The 23,590-nt window shown below is 45.5% G+C and overlaps 1 protein-coding gene across 2 annotated transcripts; it reads left to right on the top strand.

Annotated features, from left to right (window-relative positions):
• The first annotated feature begins 7,471 nt into the window (after positions 1–7,471).
• WDR13 (WD repeat domain 13) lies at positions 7,472–16,334 on the top strand. 2 transcript variants are annotated; one of them, XM_080910576.1, is made up of 9 exons: positions 7,472–7,699; positions 8,372–8,612; positions 9,369–9,478; positions 9,598–9,728; positions 10,288–10,595; positions 11,324–11,504; positions 11,597–11,738; positions 13,440–13,558; positions 13,929–16,334. In XM_080910576.1, the coding sequence occupies exons 1-9, from the start codon at positions 7,659–7,661 to the stop codon at positions 14,111–14,113; spliced, it is 1,458 nt and encodes a 485-aa protein (XP_080766702.1). In that variant the 5' UTR covers positions 7,472–7,658; the 3' UTR covers positions 14,114–16,334. The 2 variants fall into 2 exon arrangements, with proteins under 2 accessions (XP_080766702.1, XP_080766703.1); XM_080910577.1 differs by lacking the exon at positions 7,472–7,699 and adding an exon at positions 7,855–7,926.
• Positions 16,335–23,590: the final 7,256 nt, after the last annotated feature.

Raw genomic sequence — 23,590 nt, forward strand, 5'->3', positions numbered from 1 at the left:
TAATTATTATTAAAATATTTTTATTAAAAAATTCTCATGTGTACTGCCTATGTCTGCGTGAGGGTATCCGTTCCCCTGGACTTGGAGATACAGTGGTGAGCTGCCATGTGAATGTTCTGGAAGAGCAATCACAGGGGCATTTCTCCAGCCCCCAAAGTCATTGTTTGAATTTTGGTCTGTATGGCTGACTCGCCTGAATATTAAGAGCCTCAGTTTGGCCTAGAACTAAAGCCACCCAGTAACACTGGGAGTTAAACTTCAGTCATATGCAAGAGCAACATGGACTCAAAGGGAATTGGATCTTTCCAGACTTTGAGATTTGTTTGGGTTTTGTTGGGATCCTGTTTGACCTCAGCTTGTGAGGGCTGGTAAGATGGCTATATGGGTGTAGAGATAGTAGAGAGTCATTAGTGTTCTGTCTCAATTTAATGTCTGTGTAAAAGTGTTAAATCTGGAGTTCTAGGCAGTTACAAGCTGCCATGTGGGTGCTGGGGGTTAAGCCTGGTGTCTTAATCACTTGGCCATCTCTCCAGCCCTTTGGTCTGACTTCCATCCCCAGATCTCAGAGTAATTCCTCAGACAGGCCATCATTCACTTGCACTCCTAAAATTTTACCTTTAGTTTACTAATTACATGACCAAATGCACTACAGCTATGTCACTTGAAGAAGGAAATCAGTCAAATGTGTTTGGTAATTTCTAAGTTGTATGATAATACCGTGTTTTATTTCTCTAAATTTTAAGATTCCTTTTGTTTTCTTTGACCTGTTGGTGACTTAAGAATTGTAGGGCTTCTGTTGACCTACATCATGACCATAAATACCTTGGAGACTATTTTGCTTAGTCAATTAAAGAAACTTTGATTAAGAGCTGAGAGGCAAAAGTCCTGGTTAGTACACCCTGCACATACATCCTTAGAAATTCCTTTCCTCTTCTGCTAAGGATGGGGATTCTTGGACCCTTTACTACACCATGCAGGATTGTGAAGTAGCTGGAGCTAATTTACAAAACCACTGTGGCAGGAAATTATGTCCAAAAGAACCAGTCTATTAACAGGGCTCACAGGGTTGTTGACTTATTACCTAGCAGCCTGTGAAGGCTAACCAGCAGGGACCAAGCTTCTAGTCAGTACCAGCTAGATTCCTCTATGCCCTGGTATTTTTAGAAATAGGGTTTTATCAAAAAGTTAATAAAATTGGGGCCAAGTACAAAGTGGCTATACTTAATAATAAATACTTGCATTCTTTTAACTGTTTGGGGTAGGAGGGGGGCTCGGGGATGGTTTCTTGAGTCACTCTCTTCAGACACCAGAAGGGTTGATCACATACCAGTACAGAGCCACATGATTGCTGGGAACTGAAATCTAGACCTGGAAGAGCAGTCAGTGCTGTTAGCCATTGAATTATTTCCAGCAATACTTGTATTTTTAGAAGAGGTTCTCATTGAAAAAGTTCTTAGATTTACTCACTTGAAGTTGTTTTTTCTTTCATTTGCTTTATTTTTGTAACTTAAAGATTATAGGACAACTTGTAGGTTTGGGTAGGTCTCAGGAATTGAACCCAGGTACAAGGCCTAGCAGGCAGCATGTGTCTTCTGTTGGACCATCTCAGTAGTCCTTAATTCACATATTTTGTTGTATGAAGATGTAGCACCCATAACAAAATACATGGAGGTCAGAGGAACTTAGGGATCATTCTCTCCTTTGTACTATGTGGATTCATAGGATGAGAAACAAGTTATAGGAAATGCCTTTCTCCGTGGTGCCATTAGTGCCCTTTAAACCGCAAGGAAAAGTTTGGGAAAATTCCCTTGATTTTGATTTCTTTTGGTGCTGGGGTCTCTTTTTATGTACAACTTTGGAATCTCTATTACTGGGGGAAGGGACAGAAGTAGGAACAATCTCAAGTTAAAAACCAGCCTGGGCCAACATAGTTTAAAGAACTAAGTTAAAGCTACCTTTAAAAAACAATGGAAAGTATTAGGGGTATAGTTAAATCACCACCACATTGGAATGTGATGTAACTGATTATTCTGCCAGTCTTGCTCTTGTTTGTCCCCTGCAAGTCCTCTTTCTGAAGGTAGCTCAGTCTGTAAAGTGCTTACTGTGCAACCATAGAAATGAGTTAGGAGGCGCAACTCATTTATAATCTTGGCACTGAGGAGATACTGCCTTCCTGTAGCTCTAGCTAAATGAGCTCCCAGATTCAGTTAGGGAACCCCTCAAAACGGAAGCGCAAGCCCTGAGTGCAAGAGTTGTGGTCAGCCTTTATACATGCCAGTAACAGGTTGAGCAGGCTCGCCAAGAGTGCAGTGATATATTTTAATTTCAAAATAAGTTTTTTTTTTTTTAAAGATGGAAGTAGGATTGAGGAATCTGCTAGGTGTCAACTTCTAGCTGATTATGAACTTGTACAGTTATGCACACACTGGTTATACACGTGCAAGCTCCATAGCCAGCCTTCCTGTCTGATTCTTCACCCAACACACAAGAATGCCCGCCTGAAGCCTTTAATCCTAGTATTAAGTAGTCAAAGGCTAATGGGATTCTGATTTGGAGACCTTCCTATTCTGCAGAGGAAGTGCCAGAACTACTTAAATTGTCTTGGATAAGACGACCTATCATTCCCTGAAACCTGCTGGCAATTTAGAAACCTGTTTTACCAGTAAGTAATAAATGTAGCTCAGTGAGAAGACCCTGGGACATTGTACTTGATATGGGATGGGTACTAGTGTGTAAGCTAGGGCAAGACATCTATTTGCTTCAGGATTCATGAACAGGATAAACTGAAATGTTGCATAAAGGGTGGCTCAGCAATCTTGTAACCCAGTTATGTGGTTCATACTACATAACTAATTGATCCAGTGTGTAGGCATGTAATCTTCAGAATGGTCACACTCTAGAGGCAGGTGGATTTCTGAGTTGGAGGTGGATAGAAGAGACTGCATAAAGTAATATTAAGGAGTAGGAAGCCTTCAGAAGTAAAATGAGTGTGTATTCAAATAATGGGACAGGAGACCAGGATGGAAGAAATAAGGTCAGTAAGCAGTGAGTATGAAGAGGCTTAAGACATTGGCATCTCAGAATTGGGGAGCCCATTTCAGACTTAGAAGTGAATATAAGAATGGATTTCTGGGGCTGGAGCCATGGCTCAGTGGTTAAGAGCACTGACTCCTCTTCCAGAGGTCCTGAGTTCAATTCCCAGCAACCACTTGTAATGGGATCAGATGTTCTCTTATGGTCTGTCTGAAAACAGCTACAGTGTACTCACATAAAATAATTAAATACAATTATTTTAAAATTAAAATAATTAAATATAATTTTAAAAAAAGAATGGATATGGAGATTTACAAATGGACTGGGGACTTAATATCAGGGGCACAGTTAGAAGATAGGTCCCACCACTCTTGCCAACAGCATTAGCTAGCTGCCAGAGGTTGGTGATTTCTGTAGTCCAAGATATGGTTGCATCTAGCTTGACTTCTGAGTCTGAATACAAGTTCATTGTTTTATACATCTGTGGCTATGCCTCGTGAACCCCCCTCCTCCAGGATTTACTTCACAATGGAGCACAGCAGAGTGCAGTGGTGCCATCCTAGATCTTGTTAAATAAAGGTAATGGGACTTAAAAACTCCCATGAGTTTAAAGTTCTTTTCTAAATCATTGTAACCAAAGTTATAACCCCCAGAAACTGCTTCTCATGAATTTGTACACTCGCCCTCAAACACTGGCCACTGACACCTGCCTCTTAGATACCAGCTGACTACCTTCTCATCAGCTTGTTCACACTAGCATGTAATCAAGTGAGCATGTGGATGACTTAAAAATTTGAAAAGCTGGCTGTGGTAATGCATGCCTTTAATGCATCACTGGGGTGGATTTCCACAGGTTTGAACTACACAGTGTGTTCCAGGGTAGCCAGAACTACATAATAGGTATGATCTCAAAATAAGCAGAGGTGCCATGCTTCCTTACTCCAGGAGTTGAGAGGCAGAGGCAACCCCAGACTCAGCTCTACAGAGCAAGTTATGCAACAGCCAAGGCTACACAGAGACACTGTCTCAAAAAAATAAAAAGGGGAAAGAAGTGTAGGTGTGTGCATGCACGTACGCCTTCAGAGGCCATCAGATGCCCGGGAGCTGGTTTTTGTCAGGCAATTGTGAGCTGCCAGGTATCCTAGAGACTGAAGATGGGTCCTCTGGAAAAGCAGCAAACCCACTCTTAAACGCTAAACCCCTCTAACCCCTAAAAACTGAAAATTGCAGATTAAGTACAAGAAGTTGCTATAGTTCTGATTAGTATGACTGCCTGAAATACCTTGACAGACCCTTAACTTTTACACGAAGTGGATATAGGCCATGAGATAAAAGGGGGACGTTAAGGAAAAGAGGTTATTGAGAAAGAAGGGACGAGTAGAAGCAGGAGTTGGCAAGAAGCCAAAAGGAGAGTCAAAGTATTTGACTTCGTTTTGTGTGTGTGTGTCATGTATGTCATGTAGGTGCCCTTGGAGGCCAGTGGGCGGCAGTGAATCTCTGGAACTGGAGTTACAAGCAGTTCTGAGCCATATGATTTGGGTGCTGGGATCTGAGCTCGGGTCCTCTATAAGAGCAGCTCTTATATGTGCTCTTTAACCATTAAGCCATCTTCCCGGCCCTGAAAAAATATTTGAAAAGGATACAGTAAAACAATAATATGCTAACTTAAATAAAACTAACAGTTGGGATTTAGTACATTTCAGATGCTCACCAAACCTTTCTGTGTATTAACTCATCCAGCCCTCAATACCTGTGGGACAGGTTTTTTCAGGTAAGACTGATTCACAAACAGGTTATAGGATTTGCCTGAGATCAGCAGAACTTCTCCCAGTGGCCAAGTGTCCTTTTGAAAAATTATACTGCTTCTTGAAGCAGTAACAAACACACAAAAGTTAGCACAAACCCTTTTGTATTGATGACTAGTTCACACTTAACCCTGTCATATTGTGGTATCCAATCTGGATACCATCTCAGGAAAAACAGACCAACAGGATAGATAGCTCAGTGGGTAAAGCTGCCAAGGGTGAGGAGGTGAGCTTTATCTGTGGTACCCATATGTATGGCATCCAGTGACCAGCATACATGAACTAGTATGTGTATCCCCTCTCCCAAACACATTTTCAAAAAACATTGATGATCATAGTGTTCTTTAATAAATCAAGTGTAGATCACAGATGAGCGGCGGTTAATCCTCTGGTGCTGTGAATTCTCTCATCTATAAACAAGATTGGAACAGGATCTGCAACATTCCTATTAAAATTTAATTGGCTGGATGTGGTGATGAATAATGTAATCCTGGCTACTTGGACGGTTAAGATAGGATCACAAGGTTCAGGCCAGTCTGCAAAATTTAGCAAGACCAAGTCTCAAGAAAGATCTGGAGCATGGCGGCACAAGTCTTTAATCCCAGCACTGGAGATTAGAACCAGAAGGAGCAGAAATTCAAGGCCAACTGCATATCCAGTTGAAGGCCAGCCTTGACTTAAGTAAGACTACTTAAGGCTCTGTCTCAAACAAAAAATAAAGGACTGGAAGCCAGTTGTGATGATCTAATACTTGGGAAGTGAAGACAGAAGGGCCAGCTCAGCCTCTGACATAATGAGATGGAAGGCAGCCTGGGTTATGTGACACCTTGTATTTAAAACAAAAGGTACTTGCCTAGCATGTCTGAGGCCCTGTCCTGTCCCCTAGACTGTAAGAAATTAGATTAACACATGGAAGTTACTTACACAGTGTCCAGCACTTTGTCCAATGAATACACAATGGCCCTGGTAACACTACATGTTTGTGCCAAGTAATAGTTTATTCTTCTGAAGTTATATTGCAGGGGATTTTTAAAAAGATTTGTCTATTTAATGTGAGTACATTGTCACTGTCTTCAGACGCACCAGAAGAGGGCATCAGATCCCATTCCAGATGGTTGTGAGCCACCATGTGGTTGCTGGGATTTGAACTCAGGACCTCTGGAAGAGCAGTCAGTGCTCTTAACCACTGAGCCATCTCTCCAGCCCTGCAGGGAATATTTAAGGGAGATATTAATAATACTCACCTATTTTTTTCCTCACCTCAAGCAACCTAAAACAAAATTAGTTGATGGTTAGTTTTTTTGTCAGCTTGGCACAAGTTATGGTCGCTTGGAAAGAAGGACCCTCAACTGAAAAAAATGCCTCCAATAGACTGGCCTGTAGGGAGATCTGTAGAGGCATTTTCTTGGCTAATAACTGATGTGGGCAGCGGAGTCTGGGTTGAAGAAGCAGGCTACAGCAAGCCTTGAGGAGCGAGCCAGTAAGCAGCGTTCCTCCATGGTCTCTGTTTCAGTCTCTGGCTTGATTTTCAGCCCTGACTTCACTTCCCTTAGCGATTTAGCAACAAATGTTTGTGCAACAAATACTACCCAGTGAGCCATCTGCTTGCTTGCTTTTTGAAGTAGGCTCTCACTATGTTGTCCAGGGTGGCCTGGAATTGACTACATAGGCCATACTCATGATCCTCCTGCCACCCTCTATCCCGTACATCAGTCACCCTCTTATACGATTGCCATTATGCTAGACTTAACATCTTGAATTTCAGCCTTGAAAATGTCATGATACTGAGAAAATACAGATTCAAGTTTAAGGTGAAAATAACAGACGGTTGGGGTCGTTTTCTTAGGTCAAAACCCCAAAGCTTGTTTTTCCTAATTGCATCTTGTTTTGAAAATACTCGTTTCCTGGGGACAACCGTCCAAATCTAGTTAGTCCAGTGAACACACACATGGATTCTTCTCATCACAGGTGTTTAAAGATTCATCCCTGCTCTAGGAACTAGAGAATGTTCTAGGAGTCAGTTTCTGCATATATTTTATTTGGCTGGCCCAATGTGTACTGCTAAGCAGCAGCCTAAACCACTTTCATGAGAAAGTCGTTATTTCTGATTTTTAACTAGTGGTTATCATATACGCCCCTGTCCTTCTGATCCCAGTACATTATCCCTGTCTATACAAAAGGTGTCAAGGGGAAAATGAATAGAACTCAAGGGGTGGAGCCTCGGTCCTCGTACAGGAAACTACAGTCCGTTAATGCGCCTGCGAGGCTCCCACGCCCCAGGAAAGGTTCCTATCGATTTGCTCTGTGCTCCACAGCTCTTTCTGGTTGCAGGCAGCCATCTTGCCTGGAGCTTGAGACAGGGAGAAGAGAGAAGGAACGGGTGACACTGGGCTCAGGGCCGCCGGGAGGGCCTCAAGCGCTAGGGGTAGCACCGGAGGTGGTTCTGGGTCCTGGGCTATGCTCTAGGACCAGAAAAGGGAAGGCGGAGGGCACAAGGCTTGATGGGTGGGGAATGTCAAACGAGACTAGCAATGGGGGGGAGGGGCGTTGCTGAGGCAACTGGGGAGGGCGGGGTCATGTCTGAATTGCTGCTGTGAGTCACTGGAGTGCTGCCCAGGAAAGGCAGGGCTGGGGTGATGACCACGCTAACGACCCAGTGGGATTTCGCGACATCACCTGTGTGGAGGGACTTCGTATCTATGGCAACTGTCACCAGGTGGAAGGGGCGGAACTAGATTTCCTCTGCCTGGGACGTTGACATTCCAAGCCCTTGCCCTGCAGGCTCCCGCAGGCAGACGCACCAAAGAAGGAAGCCAGGGAATGGCCGCGGTGTGGCAGCAGGTCTTAGCAGTGGACGCGAGGTGAGGCGTGGGGTTGGAGCCCATGGGAGCGGAACTTACTGTGGTGCATGAGCAATAGGGATAAGTGGAGCTGGGCGGAGAAGTTGGCTGGTGCGGCTGCGTGAGCATGCGCAGTTGCTTGTTGTGGGATAGTCCTACGGTGAAGTGGCCGGGGCTGGAGAAGGTTCTAAAGAGCATGCTGGGAAAATGCAGTTTAAAATGGACATGCGCAAAGAGACTGCTTTTGGGTGGGTAGTGGAAGTCAGGATGGTGACTTCCTATCTAGACCCTTATTGCTTATCCTCTTCCCCAACTTTTCTTGATATCACCACCCTACTATTATTACACAATTGCTACCCCATACTAACCTCTACCATTACCTTACCCTAACCTCCATTGATGTACCTTACTAATCTGACATATGTCATCATGCTAGACTGATATTACAGTTGACCCAGACTGACCCCAACAGAGCTCCAAATTGACTATATTGTCGCCAGACTGATCTTTTCATCATAACCACTAATTATTGCATAATGACCCCATCACAATCTCAAGAGAAATCCTCTTTTGCCACTGTTGATCACTCTTACCATCCCAGTCACTGCTGAACATTGTACCACCCTATGCCTCGTGCTGATTTATTCCCTCTGTCCTATGCCTGCTGCCTGCCCTGCCTCCTGGACCCCACAGGTACAACGCCTACCGTACACCAACGTTTCCACAGTTTCGGACCCAGTATATCCGGCGGCGCAGCCAGCTGCTGCGAGAGAATGCGAAGGCTGGGCACCCCCCAGCACTGCGTCGGCAGTACCTGAGGCTACGGGGCCAGCTACTGGGCCAGCGCTACGGGCCACTCTCTGAGCCGGGCAGTGCTCGCGCCTATAGCAACAGCATTGTCCGCAGCAGCCGCACTACCCTTGATCGAATGGAGGTGAGCTCCTGGCTGTGCCACCTGCCATGTATCTCTCCTGCCTCCATAATTAGCACAGCTTTTGATCAAACAAAGTACTGTTCCAGGGTCAGTAGAGGACTAAAAGGTAATATAGAAGCCAAGTCAGTGGACATTGATAGACAGTGAATTAGCTAAACACGGAGCAAGTCAGATTGATGAGTTGATAATTTACCTTGGTATTATAAGCAATGCTAAGGCAGTAACGTACGGCAGACTTAAGAGACAAAAAGGATCGAGTTCAGTGATTGCCTAGTATGTGTGAGGCTGATGGTTCTATTCCCAGCATGGCCAAGAAGAATGAAAAGTCACTGCTTTGAGCTAGAGGAGGGAACTGTGTTAATAGGGAAGACTTCTTTGGGGAGGTAACCCTGAAGCCTGACAGAAGTGAGAGACTGATTTGAGCGGTTTTCTGGGGAGAAAGCAGTCATTCCTTGTGAGGAGAACATATGTATCCTTAGGATGCATTGAGCAGGCAAGGACAGAAAGGGGCACTAGTGAAGAGCCTGTTGACACTGAGCAAGCGAGCAGTAAGAAAAGGTCAGGCCCCAGACTTCAGCCGCTCTCAGAGACTAATTTCTTTCCTTTCTGAGATAGGCTCTCAGCATGTAACCCAGGCTGGTCTCAAATTCACTATGTAGCCAAGGCAGGCCTTGAGCTCAGTGATCTTCCTGCCTCAGTTTCCTAAGTGCTGGAATTAGAGGCATGCACTATCACCCAAAACTTTCTTGTTTGCAGGACTTTGAAGATGATCCCAGAGCCCTGGGGGCTCGAGGACACCGCCGTTCTGTCAGCCGAGGCTCCTACCAGCTGCAGGCACAGATGAACCGTGCAGTCTATGAGGACAGGTACACACCAGAGGCAGGCAGGGGGTGGAGAATCACCAGGAGGAGAGGGTCCCTGAGATGTGACCGTCTGAACACCCACACCTACCTCCTATCACCTCTCACTTCCTATTGGGGCTCAGGCCTCCCGGCAGTGTGGTACCCACATCGGTGGCAGAGGCAAGTCGGGCCATGGCCGGGGACACATCGCTGAGTGAAAACTATGCCTTTGCAGGCATGTACCATGTTTTTGACCAACACGTGGATGAGGCAGGTGAGCTACCGGGTAGCAGGGCCCATCACCAAACATTTGTTCAAACAACTACCCAAGGCATTTTTTTTTTCCCCAGAATGCAAAACCTCTGGCACCACACCTCAGACAGAGGAATTACCACTGATAAAACCTTTAGCAAATACCCTCTGCAAATGTTCTGCAAAGTTTTTGATACTTTAGGTACAGTAAAGAGCCACAGCAACCCAAGAGAGCCCTTTATAGCAGCCTGCTTGAGTTCTAGAGTCTCTTCAAAGACTTGAAAACTTTTGCTGATGGTAACTCCCTTGCAGAGGGCATAGTGTGCCACAATGTTTGAATGGTTTTGCAAACTCCCCAGAGCTTGATTATTGTAAAGTACTTAGTAAGACCGTACAATTTATTTGCATGGCAAAGACTTGCAGTCCTCAGTGTCTGCTAAGATCTAGGGAGTATTTTGGCAGTAGGCCTTCTAAGATTACAACTGCCTTTGTTAGCCAAGGAGAAGTCCTTTGTTGAGGATACCATTCCTTGTGCTCAGTGAAAGTGTTGACTCCCACAAACGGCTCCTTGGCATTTGCAGTCCCAAGGGTGCGCTTCGCCAATGACGACCGGCACCGCCTGGCCTGCTGCTCACTGGACGGCAGCATCTCCCTGTGCCAGCTGGTGCCTGCCCCACCCACTGTGCTCCATGTGCTACGGGGCCACACGCGTGGCGTCTCGGACTTCGCCTGGTCCCTCTCCAATGACATCCTCGTGTCCACCTCCCTTGATGCCACCATGCGCATCTGGGCCTCCGAGGATGGCCGCTGCATCCGTGAGATCCCTGACCCCGATGGCGCCGAATTGCTCTGCTGTACCTTCCAGCCGGTCAACAACAACCTCACTGTGGTCAGACTCCAGGACGCCTGCTCACCAAGGGCGGGCACGCGGGTCTGGAGGGCTGTCTGGGGCAGTAGAATATAAGGTTCAGTACCCCCAAGTCCTAATACAGCAGTCCTGTGGTCAGACTCAAAGGGAAAGAGACCAACAAAAAGCACAGTTCATGGCCCGGAATGGCCTTGCTGGGGTGGAGGGGGTGGCTCGTGGCCCTGGGATTCCTCTGGTCCCATCAAGCACAGTCTCACAGTTTTCTGTCTACAGGGGCTGCTGCTAGGGAGCAGAATGATGAGGCTGAAAGCTCGTCTAGTCTCTCGGTGGCAGCCCCACTGTTGACAGACTCCAGGGCAAACTGGTCAGAGGGCAGAGGAAGGACACAGAAAGTCTAGCATGGCCTGGTGGGGGTAGGAAGTTAAAATATAGGAGAATGACAGGCCATGAGTGAGCTAGCCCTCGGGGCTCTGTCTCTTTACATTGATAGCAGCTCATGGGCTTCAGGAGGGGTAGTCCAGGGTGTAAGGGAAAGATGGGCAGGTGTTACAAGCCGAGCTTTTCAGACTCGGAGACTGACACTGCTTTGGTCTCATGAACCCAACTGGTCTATTGTGGGCATTTGGAGGAGTAGCTAAGGAGTAGGAATTCTGCCTGGGTCACCTTCTGGTATACCTGCCGCAGTCCCACTGTGTTAAACACAAAGGACCAGATGGGTCAGAATGATGGTGTGTGTGTTCCACCCACAGGTGGGGAATGCCAAGCACAATGTGCATGTCATGAACATCTCCACAGGCAAGAAAGTGAAGGGTGGCTCCAGCAAGCTAACAGGCCGTGTCCTCGCCCTGTCCTTTGATGCCCCTGGCCGGCTGCTCTGGGCAGGTGATGACCGCGGCAGTGTCTTCTCCTTTCTCTTTGACATGGCCACAGGTAGGCAGACCACACACCTCGCTTTAGGTGCCCTCAGTTTGTATTCTCCCAGGACTCAGTCCTGGTCTTCACCTTTGCCTCCACTGATTCAGGAAAGCTGACCAAAGCCAAGCGACTAGTAGTACATGAGGGCAGCCCTGTAACCAGCATCTCCGCCCGGTCCTGGGTGAGCCGTGAAGCACGGGACCCTTCACTGCTCATCAATGCCTGCCTCAACAAACTGCTGCTCTACAGGTAGGCTCCACCCCACTCAGGGCCATCTTGGCAGGGAGGACCTGTCCCTTCCCTCAGAGTGGAACAAGAACCTGTCTCCATCACATTAATTTCACCATGGACAGAGGACCTCATAATATGATGAGGATAGGGTTGGGGAATGTAGCTTAATGACAGAGGGCTGGTGTAGCTGGTGCAGAACTCTGGGTTTTAGAAACACCCCCCTTACTCCCCCTACAATATGCACTATAGGGATACCTGGCCTACAGTATATATACTGTGCAATAATGCTAATACCGATAGCAACATAAATAGGAATAGCAGTAATAAGAACCTACATGAACATTGCTATGGCCAAGTCCTATCAAAGCACTTTGTGTATATAACCTTATTTAACCCTCACTATCAGTGGCAGAGCACTTGCCTAGCATATATGAAGCTATGGATCCTATTTCTAACATAATTAAAGAAAAAAAAGCGCCATCACGTATTCTTCTTTCTTTGTTTTGAAATTTTTCACATTTATGTCTGTGTGTGCTTGCATGTTATGGTGCATATACAGAGGTCAGAGGACAACTTGTGGCAATCTGTTCTGTCCTTCCTGAAGGTTCTAGGACTCGAAATCAAGTTGTCAGGCCTGGCAGCATGTGTCTTTACCCACTTAAGCCATCTCTCCAGTTCCCTTTTCTTTATTTTTATTTGGTGCTGGAAATTGAACCCGGAACCTTATACATGCTAGTAACACATTCTACCAATGAGATGTACTTATAGCCTATATTATTTTGTTCTTTTGATTTGGGGACAAAATTTATTCTTCTCACTCACTTCCATCACATTACAATTCTTTAGCTGGGATTTATAATATAATAACCAGAACCACTTCAAAAGGCGTATTTTTTCAGGCTGGCCACAATAAGCTCATGCCCTAGATGCTTGGGAAGTGGAGACAGGTTGATCTATATGAATTTAAGATGAGCCTGATCTACATAACAAGTTTCAGGTTAGCCAGAACTACACAGTAAGACTGTTTTAAAACAAACAAAACCTAAGGGGCTGGAGAGATGGCTCAGCAGCAGTTTAGAACGCGTGTTGCTCTTTCAGAGGACTGTGGTTCAGTACCCAGCAACCATGACAGCTTACACCTGTCTGTTACTCCAGTTCCAGGAATCTAACCATTCTCCTGGCCTCTTCTAGTATTATACACACGCGGTGCACAGACATATATGTTAACAAAACACGCATGCACAGAAACTGAAAATGCATCACTATAAAGACAAGTTAGTGTGATGATACACACCTGTGATACCAGCACTCTAAAGCCTGATGCAGGGGGACCACTTGAATGCATGAGTTCAGACTCAACCTGTACAACATGGTAACACTCTGTCTCCAAATAAAAAAAGAATCTGGGGCTGGAGAGATGGCTCAGTGGTTAAGAACACTGACTGCTCTTCCAGAGGTTCTGAGTTCAATTCCCAAGCAACCACATGGTGGCTCCCAAGCATCTGTAATGAGACCTGATGCCCTCTTCTGGTGTGTCTGAAGACAGCTACGGTGTACTTAGCATATAATAAATAAGCAAGTCTTTAAAAAAAAAGAATCTGAATTTTGTAAACACTGTAAACATCTGAGATACAGGATTCAGAGCATACATTGGCCCACATCTTGTCGTCTCCCGAGGCTGAGTCTTTGCCCTGACCTTCTCTTTTGCCTTCTCTTCAGAGTGGTGGACAACGAAGGGGCCCTACAGCTGAAGAGAAGCTTCCCTATTGAACAGAGTTCCCACCCTGTACGCAGTATCTTCTGCCCCCTCATGTCCTTCCGCCAGGGGGCCTGTGTGGGTGAGTACTTGGGAAAAACTGGAAAAAGGCACAGACCAGTAGTGCAGCCAGCCTGGTTCCAACATCATGACAGCCACGATTTCCTGGGCCTTGTGGTCTCTTGTGCACTAACGGTGTCGTGCCTAAAGGCTTTAAACATGGAGCCACAAACAGCTTGGGCACTCCACAGCTGAGGTACAGAGCCCACCCTGTCCTAAAACCTCACATATTACTCACAGAACCAAAAGAGACAGATGAGCTTCCATCTAGAGATGTTCCTTGTAGAGTACCCCAAGCTATCTGAGGCCCTCACAGCTCACAGAACCCCAAGGACTTGATCCTAGGGGTGCGGCCGTAGCCCCCTAATAGCTTCTCCCTCTCATCCGCACAGTGACAGGCAGCGAAGATATGTGCGTTCACTTCTTTGATGTGGAGCGGGCAGCCAAGGCTGCTGTCAACAAGCTGCAGGGCCACAGTGCGCCTGTGCTTGATGTCAGCTTCAACTGCGACGAGAGTCTGCTGGCCTCCAGTGATGCCAGTGGCATGGTCATCGTCTGGAGACGAGAGCAAAAGTAGGGTTCTACCACCCTGTGCTGTCCACTGATCCCTCCTCCTTCACTCCAGTTTTGTGTTATAAATTAAATTCCTGTGGTTGTATTGAAGGGCAACTCCCAGGTCTCCCACAAGGAGGCACTAGAGAGCAATCAGGCCTCCAGCGGAATGGGGACCAGTTCCTCAATTGTGCAGTAATGTGTTCCTTTGTCCATTCAACAAGCACTTGCTGAGCATCTGCTGTGATGTATCACCGAGGCACGCAGTCAGTAGACAGGAAGGAGGGCACCAACTGTGTTGTCAGGAGCTGTTCTGAGAAGAAGGGATACAGCTGTGGATTCAAGTGGCAGGAATTCCTACCCCTGTGGGCTTGCATCTCAGTAGTGACAAGTACATGGGGGGACAAAAGGGCAGCCATTCCTTGGTGTAGAAATTGCTTTGTAAGTTTTCAACTTTATGACTTTTTGACCTTCCAGTGGGACCGAACCACACTCATATACCCAGTTTTGTTTTTCTACTTTCAATATGGTGTTCATTAAATTATGTGAGCTAGTCAACACTTTGTTATAAAATAGACTTTACATTAGGTAAGTTTGCCTATCTGTAAAATAATGTCAGTGTTCTGGGCACATTTAAGGTAGGTTGACACTAAGCTAGGGTGTTCAGTAGGTTAGGTATATTTATGCATTTTCAAAATAAGATAGTTCAAGACAGATTTGTGGGGGTCTAACCCTGTTTGTTCAAGACACATCTGTACATAATAGGATAGTTAAAGACGAGTGCTGTGAAGAAAAACAAAGGGAGGACAGATGCAGTTGCAGGAACGAGAGGGGGTGGGAGTCTCTTGGCGCAATGTTATCAGGAAAAGTGTTCCCAACAGGATGACATTTTAAAGACCTGAATGAAAGAAGGGAAGTCATAGTGTAGGGCAGGAGAACATCCTTGACAGGAAGAAAGGTTAGTGCAGAGGCGCTGAGCCTGGACTAGGTCAGAGTGTGACTGGGCGGAGCATTCAAGATGATATGAGGCACATCTTTGGGGCATCTTGGGCCATAGTGTGGTAGGAAGCTTTCCTTCTTTCCTGAGGGAGGAAAGGGAAGTGGGCTCAGACAACAGTAAGGAAATTAGGTGCAGAATGTTGAGTTCAGTCCCAGAGCTTTCACCATACTAGGTTGTGAAACTCCACAACATTGGCAGCTTCTGTTTGGATGGACCCCACACTTATCTGTGCATTGAGTTGTGTCCCACAAGCAGTGAGCAGAAGTGTTGAGTTCTTGGAGTACTAGATTAGCATGCAGACAGCCATGGACTCTGGGGCTGAGCCACAGCTCCTGCTGCGGGGTAGAGGAAATAGATAATCTCTAGGCTCACCCCAATCTTCTCCCATGTCTATCCAGGGCCTATATTTCAGTTCTGGGCCTGCTCAGAGACCAAACACTACTGTTCATTATCGGGTATTGGCAAGGAAATGCATTCCCGAAACACTGTTAGTAGTTAGATTAGGAAGAAATGTGAAGGTTCAAAGAATCACCAGGGGCTCTTAGAGCTTCTATATGCTGCTACATTTGCACCAGTTGGAACTTTGGCTAATATCTTGGGACCTCAGAGGCCCCAACCTGGTGAGCTGTGGAACTACCAGCAGCTCTTTGAGGAAAGAAGAGAATTTTCCGTTTGTTTCATCTCTTGTTTAAGAGTAAGGTTACTTCGAGCCAAAACCATTTCTGCCTCCATCAGCCTGATATTAGGCAAATGGTTATTAGATTGGAATGTCAGTGAGCTGCACTGGTCATTGTAGTCAAAATCATATATGTGCCAACATCCCTAATCCAGCTTCAGGGTCATTGGTTTTTCTATGAGGAAAACTATAACTTAATACAGCTGAAAGGTACAGCAAAGGCTGCCAGACAGCAACTAAGTGCTAATCTCTTAAGAGAACCTCGCAAGATTAGCAGTTCAGATCTGTGCACTGACTCTTTTCTGTACCAAATGGATGCACTGTTTCAACCAAGGTCTGTAGGTAGCAAGGGAGTTTGGGTTAATAGCAGTTTTCTCTAACTTCTTTTCTTCACGCTCTCCATTTTTGTTGATGAGTCTGGTTCTGGGATGATTTTATTGGTGAATATTGTTTGCATGATTTCAGGGGGTTTCCTTCTTGTGCAATTTTTGAGGTGGCAGAGTTGACATTCTAATTTAAATTATCTCGGTGACACTTTTGTCTCACAACCTGAAGGAAAATAAACACTGAGCAAACAAGAAAGAATAAAAAATAATGTTATTGGTCAGACTTGGGCCTCTCTTCATTTGTCTGTCATCACTGGGCCTCTGGCTGCACATCAGAATTCATTTCATCTCCTTTACTTTCTTCTTGAATCCACACTTGGTCCACGCCCTTTATCTGGTTGTGACCTTGGATGTTTGCTATACTACTGAGGGCAACTGCTGAGACTGAAAGCTGAGCACTTCTTATATCCCCAGCACTGTGTGCCACTTACTAGCCAAACCAACACCCGAGCTTCCACCAGCAGGTATCTCCTCATCAGACTTTGAACTTGAATGTGGACTCATGTTAGTTTTGCTCGGATGATTCTCAATCTTAACCTTATATCAGGAACTCTATTATTTGACCATTGGTTTCCTTAATAGGATCAGTTCTAACCTCTATACTATACACCTCGAATTTAAAGTATCGAGAGATGGTTCAGTGGTTGAGAGTACTGGCTGTTCTTTCAGACGCTCCGGGTTTGGTTCTCAGCACCCACACTGTGGCCCACACATGTGTCTGTAACCCCAGTTCCAGGGGATCTGACACTGTCTTCTGGCCTCTTTGGGCACCACAGACATTAGTGGCACAGACATATATACAGGCAAAATACCCATGCACATAAAATAAAAATTATTTTAAGTGGAAACAAGGGGCTGTAGAGAAGGCTCAGGGGTTAAGAGCACTGACTGCTCTTCCAGAGGTCCTGAGTTCAATTCCCAGCAACCACAAAATGGCTTACTACCATCTGTAATAAGGGATCTGATGCCCTCTTCCGGTGTGTCTGAGGACAGCTGCAGTGTACTCATACATAAAGTAAATAAATATTTTTAAAAAATTCTACTACTGTTGGGGTCCATATGGCCTGGCCTGAAACCTGGACCTTCGTTAATACCTCCACCATCAGGACCTCTCCCTGCCCTCTTAGCTCCAGTTTCTTTAACCCTTCCATCAGTGTCATGGTATCCTACACTCCAATTTGAGACTTTTCAAGACCTGCAAACTGGATCCAGGCCTAGGTTAACACATGAGCAATGCTTTTTAGGTCTGAAACCTGAAAAACTTGGGCTTCTGTTAGTTTCTTCGTACTCAGTGCTTCTGAGCCCTCAGTAAAGTTGTCCCTGTTGCTAGGAGGTTTCAGATCTTCCCTCATACACTGTCTTCAGACACTCTCTTCAGAAGAAGGCATCAGATCCCATTACAGATGGTTGTGAGCCACCATGTGGTTGCTGGGAATTGAACTCAGGACCTCTGGAAGAGCAGCCAGTGTTCTTAGCCACTGAGCCATCTCTCCAGCCCCCTTGTTTAGATTTTTTAAATTTTATGTATCAGAATGTTTTGCCTGTACATGGGCGCTTAGCACCTATGGAGGTCACGAGAGAACATCAAATCCCCTGGAACTGAAGTTACAGATTGTTGTGAACCACCATGTGGGTTCTGGGATTTAAACCTGGGTCCTTTGTAAGAGCAACAAGTGCTTTTAACTGCTGAGCCCCTTAAGTAGAAGGCCTTCTTAACTATGCCATTGGTGCTTCTCTGATATAGCCTTGAACTCAGGCTTTCATTAAATAATCTAGTTAAATGTGGGTATCTCTGCAAACACCAGTGTTGGAAGAATGATAATACTTGTGAGGCAGGAAGGAAATCTGGGGCTGGAGAGGTGGCTTAATGTTTTTCCAGAGGACCCAGGTTCAATTCCCTGCACCCACATGACAGCTCACAGCTGTCTGTAACTCCAGTTGCAGGGGATCCGACATTCTCACACAGATGTGCATGCAGGCAAAATAAATGGTATCTTTTTTAAAAAAGAAAACCCCATTCAGCTCCATATCTGCTGTTGGTTCAGACTTCTAGAGTCTTTTACTGGGCAGTTTATTGGGAGCATATTTAAGAACAGTACAATTTGTAACAAAAAGTTTCCTGATATAACACAATCCCCTGTGCACGAAGAGGCATAATTACATTGAAACTCAAAGTACACATTCCTTCTTCAGTGAAGATGGGTTCTGGAGATAGGCTGCATGCATTATCATTATGGCCGAGGGGAGGATCTGGTGTGTTCTCACAGATAGAGCATATTAGTCACCTCTGGTCCTGGTTGGAGGAACTTGGTAGAGCCCCTAGCTATACAGATGGCACAGAGGTCATCTAGACTATTTTGTATCTCCAGTCCTGGTTCAGGGAGCTCCTGGCCATATAAATAATGTGAAGGCCACCTAGACTTAGCTACCTCTGGTCCTGCTTGTGAGAGCTTGGTATGGCCTGGCCCTCCAGATAGCAAAAGGATTACCTAGGCTATTACATACCACCATTCCCAGCCTTCTAGGCAGAAAACAGGTTATATACATTTACTTTTAAAGATACAACCCTACATACTTAATGTTCCTGGTTTCCCTTTGTGCTCCCAACAGTTTAAAAGCCTCTTCTGGTCTTAGATCAAAAACCCAGATTGCTTTTGTTGTTTTTGAGACAGGGTGTTACTAGCTAGCCCAGATGACATGGAACTCCTAATGTTGATCAGGCTGGTCTCTAACTCTCATATCCCCCACCCCTACCCCCACTGGTTTTAAAGATAGGGTCTCATGCAGGTAAGGCTGATCTCAAATATTATGTAGCTAAGGTTGGTCTTGAACTTCTGATCTTCATGACTTCCCATCTGAAGTGCTGGTGGGCATCACCACCTAGACCTCTTTTGAACCATTCAACCTTCCGGTTTCTCTGAACCGTTGCCGTTCTTTAGCTGTTTGATCTTGGTATACCAACTTGCTGGGTGTAGCAGCACATACATATAATCCCAGGACTTGAGTAGCAGAGGCCCGTGGGTGAATCGACATCTGCAAGTTTGAGGCCAGCTTTGTCTACACAGTGAGTTCCAGGCCAGCCAGAATTATAGAGTGAGAACCTGTTCCCAACCCCCATCCCACCTCTCCTCTTCAAACAAGGTGACCTACTAGTTGGCTGCTCTTCCAGCACCCACAAGGCGTAGCTCATAACTGCCTATGATTCTAATTCCAAGTAATCTGACCCCCTCTTGTGGCGTCTGTGGGCACAGTGCATGCACATGGTACACAGACACATGGAGACAAAACACCGTAAACAGAAAATATATAAAATCAACATGAAAAACAAGGCCAGGCTGGCCTTGAACTTATGGTAGTCCTTCTACTTCTACTGTCTGAGTTCTGGGATTCCAGATGTGAACTACCATGCCTAGTGCATTGTTCTCAATTCTCAGACCAATACCCTTGTAGTCTGAATTCAACCTCCACACTCTGTTTCCTACTCTAGACCCTACTCCCTACTTGATTAACCTCCTTACACCCAAATATCCAACCATCTCCACCACTTCCATGCTCTGACTCCAAGCTACTACTTGGGGTCTCTGCTAACTACTCTTCCATGAATAGTTGGAATATTCTTCATGGTCCATGAGGAATGGTACTATTAGGAGATGTGGCCTTGTTCAAGGAGGTCTGTCACTGTAGAGGCAGGTTTTGAGGTCTTCTATGCTCAACCTATGCCCAGTGTGGCCCACAGTCTCCTGCTGCTGCCTTCAGATCAAGATGTAGAACTCTCAGCTCCTCCTCCAGCAACATGTCTCCCTAGATGCTGCCATGCTTCCTGCCATGATAATAGTGGATTAAACCTCTGAACTGTAAGCCAGCTCCAATGAAATGTTCTCCTTTATAAGGGTTGCCTTGGTCATTGTGTCGATTCACAGCAATGGAAGCCCCAACTAAGTTTGTATGCAAAGATGTACCAACTAGTCTAATATCAACACCTGCATCTCATCTAGTTATTCGAACAGGACAATTGTTAATTAATTTAAAATCCTGACCCTGCTGGGCTTGATGATACATGTATTTCATCCTAACAGTTAGAAAGTAGAGGCAAACAGAGCTCTCTGAATTCAAGGCCAGCCTGGTTGTCAGACCTGAAATTGGAGTCTTTTATTCCATTATCAATGTTTGTCTGGCTTGTTAATAACCCAGCGTGTTAATTCTTCTATTAAATGCCTTTTCCTCTGACCTTGAACATGTTCTTTGTTCAGTTTCTCACTCTTGGTTCCCTCACCCACACTGGTACTGTTGCCTTCTACCAAGGCCTCACTATTGAGAACCCTGTCTCAACAAATCAAAAAGACAAAAATTGAGAGCCACCTGTTCTGGCCTTAAGTAAGGACTTGACCACTTGAGTTTTGTCGTGGTGCTTTAATTTGGCTTGGTTTTCTTTTCCTTTTTTAAACAGGGTCTCTCATATACCCCAGGCTGACCTAGAAATCACTATGTAGCTAAGGATGACTCCAACCTTCTGATTCTCCTTCTACCTCCCAAATGCTGAGATTACAGGTGTGTGCCACCACATTCAGTTTATGCAACACTAGGGATGGAACCTAGGGCTTCATGCATTCCAGGCAAGCCTTCTACCAGCGGAACCCATATCCCAGATGGGTCTCACTGTACATAGTCCTGTTTGCCTCATCTTCAGGAATGATACCCTCCTGTTGTAGAACACAGATCCTGGGATATGTTAACTAGTTCATCATCACTGTCTTGTTTTCTGACTTTAAAGCTAGAAATACTTCAAAGCTGAGCTTATGGCAAATGTTCCAAATGGTGGTAGCCTTCTAATATGAATTCAAATATAAAGATGAAAACTATAGAAGGTGGTAAATCTTGTTGCTTCCTAGTCATGTGGTAGTAGTGGCACATGCCTTTAATCCTAGTACCCCAGCACTCAGGAGGCAGAAGCAGGCAGATCTCAGAGTTCAAGGCCAGCCTGGTCTACAAAGTGAATTTCAGGACAGCCAAAACAACATAGACCTTGTCTCAAAAAGAGAGTTGTGGGCTGGAGAGATGCTCGGTGATTAAGAGCACTGACTGCTCTTCCAAAGGTCCTGAGTTCAATTCCCAGCAACCACATGGTGGCTCACAACCATCTGGAATGGGATCTGATGCCCTCTTCTGGTGTGTCTGAAGACAGTTACAGTGCACTCATATATAATAAATAAATCTTTAAAAAAAAAGAGTTGCTTTGTGTGATGCAGTGAACATGAAGAATTGGAGTGATGAGGAACAGACTCTTCCAAAGACTGTAATGCTGGGGCAGAAACATGGTGCTGGGGCAGTGTGGAAAGGGTGGGCAGCACACAACCCCAGCCGTAGTTCCTGTCTCTGGAATGGGAAACAAGCCTAAATCAAGAGATAAGCCAGGCGGGCTGAAGTGAAAACAAGGCTGGTGAGTAGTCCTACCCATAATGTGAGTCCACACTCTTGAATACTTCCAGTTGGAGGCTCTGGTGAGATAGTGACTCTTCCTGCATGATATGATGCTCAGGATGGGAGAGGAGGTCCAGTGTGTTTGTCCAGGTGCCTTCTCCAAAGGGAACCTATTGTTTAAGACTGAGCTACTCTGGGGTCCAGATAACAAAGAACAATTAGAAGACAGGAAGCCTGGGAGATAACCTGCTACAGCCCTTGAGTTGGAGACAGCTGTAAAAGTCAATCATGGAGAGAGGAGAGGCCTGATTCTGGCCTGATTCAAAAGTTTGAGTGGCAATGCCAGAGAGATGACTCAGTCATTAAGAGTGTATGCTGCTCTTTCAGAGGAGCTAAGTTTGGTTCCCAGCACCCACAGCAGTACCTACTGCCTATAACCTCTGTTCTCAGGGGATCTCACACCTCTGCCTTCCAGGGTCACAAGTACTCATGTGCACACACACACACACACACACACACACACACACACACACACACACACACCTCTTAACATAATAAAATAAATCTTTCTAAGATTTGGCCATCAAGAGATGTGGTTCAGGCAGTGAACTACTGTAATCCTACTCTCTGTAATTGGGGGCAGACCTCATCATTAGGATAGCTGCAGAAACTAATAGCCTCAAAGGCTATGCTGGGCTCATCTACCTGCCACCCAGCTCACTGCTAGTAGGACCAATAATTCTGAAACTCCAGCTGAGCATCTGCCTGCTGCAGCCTCCTTCCCCACCTCCCAGTGCCCATATCTCCTGCCTAAAGCATTAGCCATTCCGAGCTGTACAAACTGGGGGGTCTCTGGACTGAGAGAACCTGTCCAGTCTACAGGCTGCAAAGCTCAGTGTGGCCACCAGAGGGTCCTGCTGTGTACAAAAGGGATGTTTCTAAAGAGCTGTCCGATATCTGATCCTTGACCAGTGCCAGACTAAATGACAGGAAAGGCAAGAGACACCAAAAGGATCAACTACCCACCACTCAAATGCAGCCTCCCACGTTCTTTCTTCTTTTAGCCCCACCCCCTATTTTTTTTTTTTTTTTTTTTTTTTTTTTTTTTTTTGCTTCTTATATTTGCCTTTCTTCGTGGTTTTCACATTACTTTAATTTCATGTCTTTTTTAAAAAGGTTTACTCACTTGTTTAACGAACGTGAGCACATTGTTGCTGTTGTCTCCAGACTCACCAGAAGAGGGCATCGGATCCCATTACAGTTGTGAGCCACCATGTGGTTGCTGGGATGTGAATTTGGGCCTTGTGGAAGAGCAGTCAATGTTCTTAACCACTGAGCCATCTTTCCAGCCCCTCATATCTTAGTCTCTGATGTTTTTAGTTGTATTTATCTTCTTGCATTCACCTAATTTGTTTATGTAGTTCCCTTTGTCATTCAGATATTTTAGAGCTGGAGATTGAATCCAGGGCTTCTCACACACTGGTCAGCACTCCCCATTTATTTAAGATTTATTTATTTATTATATATTAGATTTATTTATTTTATGTATGTGAGCACACTGTCACTCACTGTCTTCAGACACACCAGAAGAGGGTATCTGATCCCATTACTGATGATTGTGAGCCACCATGTGGTTGCTGGGAATTGAACTCAGAACCTCTGGAAGGGTACTCAGTGCTCTTAACCACTGAGCCATGTCTCCAGCCCCCACCCCCCTTTAAATATTTATTTATGTATCTTTTTAAATGTAGGAGTACTCTGTCTGCATGTACACTTACATACCAGAAGAGGGCATCAGGATTAAAGGCATGTGTCACCACCACCTGGCCCCAGACATTTCTTACATTTTTTTTCTTTTGAGACAGGGGCTTTCTAATTTACCCCAGTTCAACTATCCTTAAATTCACTATCCCTATCTGGCAAGGCTTTGAACTTGTGACCTTCCTGCAGAGCACCTGATTTCAGCAGCCTCATTTCTGCTTCAGAGTACCTAAGGCTGAGCTGAAAGAGCTGGGGTTGCAG

The sequence above is a fragment of the Micromys minutus genome (genome assembly GCF_963924665.1).
Source record: "Micromys minutus genome assembly, chromosome: X".
Lineage (NCBI taxonomy): Eukaryota > Metazoa > Chordata > Mammalia > Rodentia > Muridae > Micromys > Micromys minutus.